We start from the raw sequence: 12,382 nt of genomic DNA, 5'->3' as shown, positions 1-12,382 counted from the left end.
TAACAGTCGGAAAGTACCGGCATTGAACAGTTTCTCTTTTTTTAATTAGTATATGATATTTTCATACTTTCTCAGATCTCTCGAAGTGGTAACACATGGGATGAAAAGTCTCGGGTCTAACACCTAGACACTGTTCAAAGTGGATGTCGCGCTTGTTCACTGTTGACCAAAAATAACAACGTGTTGATGATTCTGAGCAGTGTTCGCTTCATTCCGGAATCAAAACGATCGTCATTTGAGTGGACAGCGACTGGTGACAGGCCTATTATGAGGAAAAAATTAAATCGTTCTACAAAAGTGGTATTGATGGAGATTACATTGATAAATAAAATCAATTTTGAACAAAAAAATGCGATTTCTTTGTTAGGCCAGGGTATTTTCAGTCCATGTGTTATGAGCAGCAAAAATTATAGAATTTTTATTTTTTACTTACATTTACAACACTACGGTACAATTTCTGCAACCTTTATATTTTAGTATATTTTCTTGGTATTTTGTTATAAACGATTTTTTTTAGAAATTCTTCATTACCTAATAACAAATATAATATAATCTTAGTCACAAACACAGAAAATTAAGATCATAATCCATAAATATCATTTTGATTCGATTTCTATCATCAACAGATGCACATTTTTTTTCTAGTAGGCCGTTTTCGATTCTGTTTAACAAATTTCGACATTTACGGAATTATTTTCAGCAGAGCTAAAGTGTTCAAATACCGAAATATTTCTCGTTAATAACGTCCATCATTTATTTTACCGTAGTTCGGTTCAGCTACAGATATGTTCAACAAGCAAAAAAAACAATTGGATTTTTTTCCCGGCAAGTGTGATAAGTTTCACGTCATTACCCGGCCGTCTCAAATAAGACGTTTCATCTAGTGCTCTTTGAGTATCGGTGACATTTGTCATATTTTGCGTGCGGTATTTTCTTGTTTCGAGATAAAATATCGGCGTTTTTTCGTACCTCGAGCGTGAATTAGTCGCCGGTGGTTTTCTATTGGTTCCAGAACAAAAACGGATAACTTTTTAATGTCGGAATCGATAACGGGAAGGCAACCTGCTCGAAACTGGACGACGGGCGCGATGATATCAAAAATATATATCCCATTTCCCTTTGGCAAGCAACCATAAGTCTTGCTGCGGGTTTCGGTCGGAGACGGGAGTCCCGCGGTGCCGCATCGGGATTACACAATCCCGAAAAACCGACGACCGAAGCTGGAAATGCCAGTCCATGCGCCGATCCGCTCCCGACAGGTCGCGAGACGTTACGTGTGGCCAGCCTCAAAATAGACGCGTATTTTCGACGTTTTCGGTTCGGTCCGGTAGGAAGGAACACAAAAAAAACTAGCACGAAAATTTATTTATGTGTATATTTGAGGGGAATCGGTTTTTCGCTTCAACAATCGAAGCAGGCGGTGATTGTTCGTTTATTTATTTGGTGCTTTATTGCTCTTCTATGCACTCGAGGATGTAACTGTTTAATAGCAACGGAAACAGAATAAAATTTTTAGGAACGTGTTTTGTGCGGGTTGATTATAAGGTGGTTAATGTTGCTGTTGTTGTTGTAAAGTGTTTGTTGTAAATTAGAACGACGGCAAATCGTGTTTTAGTTGATCCGTACAAGTTCCAGCCAATTAAATGTAGTGGTGTTTGTTTAACTGGAGATCTCTCACTAATGATATCAACAAGATGCACAGTTTTTATTCTCTATCGTGAGTACTCCCTATTTTTATAACAATATATTCATAATTATAATAACTACTAAATATTTATCATTTTAGTGGCGCCTGAGAATATTTTAACATCGAAATATTACATTATAAATAGTTCCTACTTAATATATTGTCAAAAAACTGTAGCGCTATTTCTCTTTTTTGCGTTTTTTTCCTCATACGTATGGGTAAGAAACTCTATATTATAAAAACAAATCAGATAGTTTTTTTGCCTAAGTTCTGACAAAACATTCTTGTCGATTAGTATTTCAATTTTAATTTTTGATGGACTGCTGTGGACGTATTCATAGATTCCTGTAATTTGTTCGTATAAATTGAATGTTTTTTGGCAAGTGTTCTTACTAATCCAATTCAAATTTGAGATAAGCGATGCGGAATTTTAAACAAATTTTGATCAAATAGTTGTGTGTACATTTTTAAAATAAACTAGGTTTTCTTACATTTTTAATACTAGTTCAAGGATCATAACAAGAGACAAATATAGAATAATAAATGGGAACAATCATGAAATATGAGTAAAATTAACATGAAAAAATTGAGTTGAATAGAAACTGTGAGTGTTATCTTTTTTATAACAATATATTTAAAATTATAATAATTACCAAATATTTATCGTTTCATTGGGAATATTTTAATACAGAAATATTACATTTTAAACAGTTCCTACTTAATATATTGTCAAAAAACTGTAACGGTATTTCTATTTTTTGCGTTTCTTCTTTATATTAATCCGTAAGAAACTGTACATAATAAAAACAAAGTAAACGTGGGTCAGATATTGTATTTTCATCTAAGATCAGACAAAACATCCCTGCAGATTAGGATTTTAATGCTATTTTTTGATGGACTGATGTTTACGTTATTTATAGATTCCTGTAATTTTTTCGTATAAATTGAATTTTTTTTGACAAGGGTGCTCTTACTAATCCGATCCAGATTGGAGATAAGCGATGTAGAATTTTAAACAAACTTTGATAAAATTGTTGTGTGTACATTTTTATAATAAACATTAATTTAACTAGAATAAAATATACAGTGATAAATGGGAACACACATGAAATATGTAATATAATAAAAACGAGCAAATTCGGTTGAATGGAATTTTAATATTTATACCGAAGAATATCGTTTCCTAACACATGTTTCTTGTTTTATATTTATTCGGTTAAAATTCTTCTTATAAATCTGATAAAAATATAAGCACATATCTAAGATAATGAAGTTTTGTTTTAACCCTATTGTTTTTAAAAGCTTTAATTTTACCTTCGTTCGTATTTTTGAAACAGTTGAAGTAGTGTTGACTTTCAGGAATAGTTTAAATCAGTTTGTATCAAATATGCCAAATTAGGATGTGAAATTAATATTTTTTATTTAATTCTCTTTCAGTAGCAATATCTTGAACCCTTTTATTTATTTAGAGCGCGATAAATAATCGCGTAAGCATTACCGATAAACGATAAAAATCGAATGGACCCGAATCTGTCACTAATAATCTCCATCTGCAACGAACTTAAGCAGAGGGAGTTTCATTAAAAACCCGTGTTTCATAAATATTCAGTAATTGTTATCGCACGCGAAAAAATCCCCCTTTTTTCGTCGTTCATCCCCCGAAGACAAACACCTCTGCCAGATAAATGAGCCATAAATTAAGATTCGCCATAGAAATGCTCCAATAGCGAAAATATATTCATGGCACTGTGTTTTAACCAACGAAAAATGTTTCTAAATAGCAGATTCTTTGTGAATAGCGGCAGTCTGCTTTTTTTGTATCGTTTTCTTTCTATCGTAGTAGGAGTTGTGAATTATTTTTGAAGGATTTAGAATAGTTGGTTTCAATAGTGGCGGGCCGATCTTGTAACGGGATGTGTGTGAGGTTTTAATGAAATTTCTTCTTTTTAGTTCCACGTAGGCCATTATGTATGAAATATAACGTTGTGCAAAGGCCTGCCGCGGCTTCTTGTGATGATATTGATTCAAATGGTCTACTTTTCAATTATAATAGCCCGCGTTATATTGGCTTTAAGAGAATAGCGCTTTTTATGTCGTTGGCATACCTTACTTACTAATTAGTTTTTGTTTTTGTCAGAGGCTTTGAAGAATTATTGGTATTGAAATAGTTTAATGTAATATCTGTCCCTATTTTAGCATAGTTTTATTCAAACAATGGTAACTGATGGCTCCAATAATTTCCGCAAGGTCTTTCTCCTCTCGTATTTCTACACATATTCCTTTATATCCCATAATTTGTCCTGTTTCTTTAGTTCCTTTAAACCAGAGTTAGATTATGTTATTTTGCTTAAGCGTAAACAAAATATGTTTTTTTTTTGTAAAGGCGATTTAATTTTGTGTACTCATGTTAAATTATCTTAATAAGAGTTTGTGGTAAATGTGCTTATTTGGTAAATATGAGTAAACTGACGATATTTCTGAAAGATTTCTGTCTATATACAGGCACATATAATATTATCTGTATTTTTTTTCAATAAAAAATCATCATCAGTTGGACATGAGTCAGTAACGATCCTTAAAGTGTTTATGATATTTTGATCAGCTTCACATCTCACTTTTGTCTTTTATTCTCTTCGAGTTTTAATGGTAACTTGAAATTTGACTAGTGTGGCGAATCAAGTTGCTATGAGTTGTTTTAAAAGCTTAAATTCAATTCTGAAGGTAAAAAAACCTAATGGACTATCAGAAGTAGGGGAGGCAGGATAGATACGGCCACTTTTTTAATACATCACGTATTTATTTCCAATGTTAATTATATTAAATATTTGGTTAAAACTTTTGTAAATATCAGTTTGTAAATTATGGTTAGTTTAAAATTTAAAATGGGATTTTCGAAACGTCAAAAGTGTCTAAACATCTTTACTATAGAAAATCTTTTGTATGTTGTTGTATCGCATACATGGATTGTTTAATGGTAACCTGAACTGATGGATATCCATAATTCGGCCGACAGAATACGCGACATCTTTCTTGTCACTCGTAAGTCTCTATGTATCAGATAACATCATTTTCATCAAATATTTCTTCCGGTGCTTCGACTACAAATGAACTTTCAGAACTATCTTTAAGAAAACAGTTCACTATCGCTAGTACTCATTTACCTTTCTTTCCCTCTTTTAGTCCATTCTGGCGAAAGTTGATTTGATACTATTTCTACGCGTCTTTGTTCTGGTTTAATATCTTCGTTTTTCCTTTCTGTCTTTTCGTAAGATCTCTAGCGCTAGTATTTGGATAAGGTCTCATTGGTGTAATATAAGTAAAACTCGAACAGGTTTTTAATACAGAAAAACTATTAGTTTACTTTAAAAACTGCTTTCTTCAAAGAAAAAAGAGGCGACTTGTTTGACGACGATACAAACTGGAACTGAGGGTTTTTATCTATTAGAAAACACAAATAACTCATGTCACTCGTTGACCATTTAGGTAGTCTTAAAGCATAGTGCGCTTGCACATAGTTGTGATAGTCGCGGTTGCGTTATATAACATATATAGTTGCCGATACTACCAAGTATATAATAATTAAGGATGAAATAAATGAAATTAATGATAAAGTATAGATGAGCAGTATTGGCAGTTAGAAAATTAAGCTACCAATTTAAATATAAGTAAAAATCTACAATTACTAGGTGTACCGGAAAGTTATTACTGTTAAAGAAAACTACATATCTTCCAAGAAAAAGGAAAATTATATTTATACAAAGTATTGGCTACTTGATACACCTCGCCTATCTTTCGTTTAGGTAATTTATGGATGCCATCCCAAAGAAACTGTTTCTTCAAACTGGAGGTATTATGTATAGAGGTAACCATACCTCTCGAGTGCCCATAGCTCCCCTACCTCCCCTAACAAACCAAACTAAACCAAATCATCAAGGGGGATCACCACAAATTAATATTATTTAACTGTCTGTATTCACAAGTTCTTTATTAACGAAGACGAAGGAATCTCCATCGAAATTAGACCGAAAAAAATACCGGACAACCTTCGGATCCCCATTAATTGCCCGACCAACGGCGTCCCACTTCATTCCCCGGTTTAGTTTCCCGAAGGATGGCCCTTCGGTCGTATTTTTTCGGCGATTTTTCCATATAAATTTACATTTTAATAAACGTAAACCGCACTCCGACATTGTAATAAGCGACATGGAACGCGGAAAATAACGAGCCCGTCTCCTCGGGTCGGGGGCAAAATGTAAATCTCCCCCTCCCTCGTCGCCCCTCATCCCGCCACAACTTGAGTACAAGAGGATCGTTTTTTTTTTATTTTTCGGCATTTATCGTCGGCATTACGTGCGGCAAAAACTAACTGCGTTGTCCCCGCCGGTATATGACAAAAACTTCCCGATCAGGCAGCGGGATGATCAGGTTTTCTCAACGGGTATCGCCTACTTCTTTTAATATAACGGGCCCGGATGGGTGGTAGGTTAGACGGTAATAAAAAAGTTTCGATTGGGGGTTGAAGGGCGGATTTTTTATGGCCGTGGTGAATTTTGGGGGGTAATTGTGATCGGGGAACGGGGAACGGTACGAAACGACCGATATTTCGAGGAGGTAAAGAGAGGGAACTCGTTAAATCCGTTTAACAACCGATCTTGTCCCGTTTAACTCCCTCTTTTATCTTTTGACCTTGTAAAATAACGATTTTATTAATTTTCTTGAATTTAACTATTTTTTAATCCTATTAATCAAACTCTCTTTCTCTCTTTTTACCAATATCTCAATTTTTCATGTTTTAGTTCATTTGGACTATATATATATATATATATATATATATATATATATATATATATATATATATATATATATAGGTCAATTGAAGGCCTGCCGCATAGATGGCGGTACTAGAAATAAATCCATATGTTTTCAGTTAGCCCTAATCCTCAAAAAATGCGTGTTTTTGTCAAAAAATTTGAGAGCTGTCGGATCATTAGTTTGTGAATTATAGCATTTTGAGTGAAGCAACTTTTGTTATTGTGAAAAAAATGGATGAAAAGGAATTTCGCCTGTTGATAAAATATTGGTTTTTGAAGAGAAAAAATACAGTTGAAGCAAAAAATTGGTTTGATGCCGAGTTTCCGGACACTGTCCCAGGAAAATCAACTATCAAGGATTTTTATATTAAGTTTAGACGTGGCGAAAGGAGCACCGAAGACGGTGAACGCCCCAAAGTGGTTGTTACCGATGAAAACATTAAAAAAATCCACAGAATGATTTTGAATGACCGTAAATTGAAATTGAATGAACGTGTACATCATATCATTCACGAATATTTGGGCATGAGAAAGCTCTGTGCAAAGCGGGTGCCGCGCGAGCCCATTTTTGATCAAAAATAACGACGAGTTGATGATTCAATTCATTGAGCAGTATTTGGAGATGATCAAGCGTAACAAACCCGAGTTTTTGCGTGGATATGTGACAACGGATGAAACATGGCTCCATCATTTCACTCCGAAGTCCAATCGACAGTCATCCGAGTGGACTGCACAAGATGAACCGGCTCCAAAGCATGGAAAATCGCAACAGTCGGCTGGCAAGGTTATGGCGTCTGTATTTTGGGATGCGCATGGAATAATTTTCAGTGACTACCTTGAAAAAGGGAGGATAATCAACAGCGACTATTACATAGCGTTATTGGACTGTTTGAAGGACGAAATAGCCGAAAACGGCCGCATTTGAAGAAAGTGCTGCTTCACCAAGACAATGCACCGTGTCACAAGTCAGTGAAAACGATTGGAATTACTTCCTCATCCACCGTATTCTCCAGATCTGACCCCCAGCGACTTTTTGCCGTTCTCAGATCTCAAAAGAATGTTCGCCGGGAAGAAATTTTCTTCGAATGAAGAGGTGAACGCCGAAACTGTGAAAGTAAACGACAAATCGTACTACAAAAATGATAGCGAAAAGTTGGAGGGTCGCTATAATCACTGTATCAGCCTTGAAAGGAATTATGTTGAATAAAAAAAAATGTGTTTTACTATGGTAGGTCGGGCGGGGACAGCATTATTCATTTTTTAAAATAATAATCTTAGTGGTTCAACAATCTGCCCAGTGGGCGATAAACATTTATTAAGATTATCACCACATTAAGACCTATGATACCGATGATACCCTTTGTAAAACATTATCTTAAATAATTAGCCCCGTTCTAAATCTTAGACTAAAGTCTGCTTAATACTACATTCCAATCCATTCACACAATCACACTGAAGTATTATAAGAATTATAAAAATACTTATGGCCTACTGAGAATATTACTAATTTTCATAGTAATCATAACATCATAAAATTATCAGAATTTCAATTTTAGCACTTCATTTAACATAATTAATTTTATAAAACCAGATACTTTCATCAGTTTTTACCGTAATTCCATCCATATTTATTCAGACAACGAGAATGAAAATAATTTCATTATTACTTGTAAAGTTCCTGTTTTTTTTTGGGCAAAGATAAAATTATAAGTAATTGCTTTGAGAGAACTGTTTGTCTTATGAGTTTAAAAGAAAAACACGGATATTGGAAATATATCTGATCGGGCATTGAGGTTTATCGAAGCTTTTAACAAAAAAAAAACCTTCAATGTTCATCGTCTTCCTCAAACGATGACTTATTAAATTTTATCCGATATTAAATTGGTAATATGGCGAAGGAACCTGGTATGTTGAATTAGAAAAACAATGTTTTTAAATCAATATAAATTCTTTCGATAATCCACGGAAAAAACATTGAAAGCTAACAAAAAAATCCCGTTCTCACTTTGAAGGTAGACATTTATATAACAAAGGTAAATTTGCTGGCAATTATTCCTGGCAAAAAGTCCCTTAGGGGGAAGAAGAATTAATTTCTCTTTGGGTGAGCTTTATAAGAAAAACACTCTTGAATATTTGTGAAACAATAATCATTTATATTAACGTGAGCTTTATGTCTATATTGATTAAAATCTACATTATTAGATTTTTGTATGTATTGTGTTGATTCTTTTTACTTTAATAAGGCATTTATTGAACAAATTGTTACAGTATATATCAAATAATATATTTTCCGTCATTTTAATGTCGTAGGAGTGCTTTTGGTTTGACAGCGATTCATTTTGAACAATTTTATGACTTCTTCAGCTTTTACAAACCGCATGCCAACCGAGTCATACCGCATCGGTCTCAACAAGTGGCAATCAGAAGGTGCTATGTCTGATGAGTACGCTAGATGCGACAGAATTTCTCATTTGAGCTGCAACTGCTGTAACAACAACTCTTGCAATGTGTGGTAAGGAGGAGTGTCATGTAAGGGGATGGATTTGCATCTGTTACTCGCTGTTGATGCTCTTTTTGCAACAATCTTTCCTATCCTCTGTTTTACATGGCGACTTATGAAACCACAATGTTGAAACGCTTCAAAATAGTCATTATTCTTTCTTTTGAATCTTCCCCATTATATGTAAAGGCCTCTAAATAGTTGACTCATCTGATAAGCTGCTTGAAAGTTTGAGCTGGGTTTTCATCAAATTGCAAGACTTCAATTCATTGTCTTCGAGCCTTTTTGGTCGTCTAGGCTGGTTCTTATTATTGGCATTTAAATCGCCATTTTCAAATCGTTAAAACAAAAACGGACAAATGAAATATGACGAAGTAGAAGAGGTTTCTAAAGAGCTTGATGAGTTTGAATAATGCAAGAAAAGCAAATAATGTAGAAAATAAAATTTTGTTCTATGACTGTCGTCTGTATATTTTCAAACAATTCACTAATACTAGAGGGAAAGCTCTTATTTCATCAATAGAAAAACAGTTGTTTACCTTTATTGACCTTATCTTATCACTATAGATACCTCCGATCAAAATACATGCAAGCGCTTATGTTATTGCATAAAAATTCTAATATTAAAATAACACTTCCTTCGAAATAAGAAATCTTTTCAAAATAAATACAACGTGGTGCAAAAGTCCCGCTACCATTTTGATAGTCTATAACTCTGGTCAAGGGAAAGAAAAATAAGTTTGGTTTTCCCAAAAAGCAACGTTTCCCCGCTATGCAACTTTTGGCTCTTTTAAAGGGATTTTTCATGACATCCTGCAACATTTGAGGCTGCTTCTTCATATTCGTAATGAATATTGTCTTTAGGATGTTGAATCGTTTGGGGCTTAATCACGTAAACTTTTGTTATTAAAAAACCCCATAAGAAAAAGCCTGGTGCGAAGCACTTTGCGAATTTAGTCTTCGTGGAAAAACGTCATCTGTGGTCCCATCTTGCTGAAACTACGTGTCCTCTAGTCCTTGCTCTTCCATTTCAGGCACAAGAAAATTTCGAATTATGTCTTGGTACCGTTCAGCAGTTACAGTAACTGCAACACCTTCATCGGTTTCAAAAAATAGGGACCAATGATGTTTCCAGCATGTATGATACACCATACCGTTGTTTTTAGTTCATGCAATGATGTTTCGTGAATTAATTGAGGATTCTGTGTTCTCCAAAACCAAAAGGCCACTGAGAAGAAAAAATGGGCTCTATCACGCATTATCAATTTAAAGGAAAAATCTTCAATTTCACCAGACTTATTTCTGCTCGTTCTTGTAGCGTATATTTATCCATAACGGTTAATGCGAAATTGAGCTAAACGTCACATAACCAAGATGGCGCGCAATCAAAATGGTGGCGGGACTTTTGCCCCACCTTACAGTATACCAAAAAAAAACAGTGCTCTTTTTAGTATTTCGTAACAACAAACCCATTTCCTCTTGCGATTTTCCTTTTATATATATATATATATATATATATCTATATATATATATATATATATATATATATATATATATATATATATATATCCACTACATAGTATAAAACAAAGTCGCCTTTTCTGTTCCTATATCCCTATGTGCGCTTAAATCCTTAAAACTACGCAACGGATTTTGATGCGGTTTTTTTCAATAGATAGAGTGATTCAAGAGGAAGGTTTATATGTATAATACATGCATAATATACTAAGGCAACATTGCTAATTTTAGAGGTTTCTAACGTGATGTCGTAAATTAACCTATTTTTTAGGCTTATTTAGCAATTAGCAAAAACGCTGCCTAACCCTACGAGTTAGATCAAATTAATGTTCTACAGTATTGTACACCATAAAAAGGTCTACAAAAAAGTCCGTGATGGTATATGTTTATCTTTTAGGGATAACCCACATTAACCATTTTTATTGTTTACTTTTTACGTGAGAAAATGGCTTATTTACGAAGCTATTTTAAACCTTAAATTTTTACCTTAAATACAGTGTGCAATTAATATAGATCAATATGGTTCCCTACAGCATGTAAATTAAACAAATATTTTCGGAGATATTACAAATTTAAAATTTGCGTTTAAAAATGTGTAATGTAATAAAAATTGTATGAATTTAGAAATTCCAAAGATAGCAGGAAATCTTCATAGTAAGTATAGGGGAAGAGGAATTGTTTTACTCCAAATTTAATGAGTGCAGGCCAAGGGCAGTAATGAATGAACCAAAAATACTGGATCGATTTTAATCATGTTTTCATTGAGGGACATAGGCATATGAAATGCCTTATGAAAGATTCTCCATGTAATAAAATACCATTCCTGTTCCTATTGAGATCGGTCCCGAATCTCGATGGTGGAACTGTTGAATGGCGAAGGTGAAATCTGAAATCACAGGTCGACGTGAGCTCGAGAGGGCCTGTTTGTTTTTTTCTTCCTGCTGGGGAAATCGCAATTATTTTTTGTTAGACCGAAGATAAAGCAGGGAAATATTTGAATATCGGATACGTAAGATTGGAAATGTTTTGAAACGTAATTGTTTTTTTCCTGCTTTAATATGGAGATTCCTTAAGTGTTTTTTTGTTAGTACTTGTTTGTTGTTTATTTGATTCAAAATCGGTAGTTCCGTGTCGGTATTATTTATTTTGTAACGGCAGAAATAATTTTAAAAATATTCCTACATTGCCCAAAATACATACAAAAAATTAAACTATTGTTATCAGTATTTTAAAAAAGTTACCCAAATAATTTTATCCATCGTATTTAATGATTTTCACTGAATTTCAGGCTTTCCCGTATAACTTTAGTTTAAGTTAAATTATCATCGATGAAAATATCAGTATATATGCAACTTACTATGCTAAATGCGATGGTATTATCGATTTTGAATCAGTAGAAATAGTTTTAAAAATGTAGCTCCGTTGCCTTTTTAACTACAGAAAAATTAATTCCATTTTTTTACTGACATCTTAAAAAGACTTACTCAAATATCAAAAGTGGCGGCTCTTAACATTATCGTACATCTAAAAAGTACAGTTAATTATACAGTCACAATAGTTTATAGGTTAGAGTTATAACCTCTTATGACTGGTTCTTTCAAGAATTTTGCATACGTCTGACAACCGGACGACTTTGACAGGCTTATTCGTTTGCGCGTTCGAACTAATCAGGCAGCATTGTGTCTTTTTTCAACTAGAATAAAATGAGAAGGAAAATCTTGTCTGATTCTGAAACGAATTTACAAATTGCGGCAGACTGATGACGTATGTACTGAAAACTGAAAATTGATGGCGGCATTTTGATGGCGTATGTACATGAAAACTTTGAATGTTCTATAACTGACGATTAGATGTGGATCTACTACG

The 12,382-nt window shown here is 33.8% G+C and overlaps 1 protein-coding gene across 2 annotated transcripts in view; it reads left to right on the top strand.

Annotated features, from left to right (window-relative positions):
* Nucleotides 1–1,157: 1,157 nt before the first annotated feature.
* Nucleotides 1,158–12,382, top strand: part of Neto (Neuropilin and tolloid-like) — a 343,486-nt gene continuing 332,261 nt past the window's right edge. The window contains exon 1 of one of the 2 annotated variants that reach the window (XM_076412141.1): nt 1,158–1,717. In XM_076412141.1, coding sequence (XP_076268256.1) covers nt 1,681–1,717 — 37 coding nt within the window. In that variant the 5' untranslated portion in view covers nt 1,158–1,680. The remainder of the gene's footprint in view (nt 1,718–12,382) is intronic. The other variant, XM_076412140.1, reaches the window with a different exon arrangement.

The sequence above is a fragment of the Rhynchophorus ferrugineus genome, unplaced genomic scaffold, assembly GCF_030347505.1.
Source record: "Rhynchophorus ferrugineus isolate W39M unplaced genomic scaffold, kcgeb_rfMv2 rfM8, whole genome shotgun sequence".
NCBI classification, from domain to species: domain Eukaryota; kingdom Metazoa; phylum Arthropoda; class Insecta; order Coleoptera; family Curculionidae; genus Rhynchophorus; species Rhynchophorus ferrugineus.
Note: the sequence above shows the minus strand (reverse complement) of the source record. Positions and strands in the feature narration are given on the sequence as shown.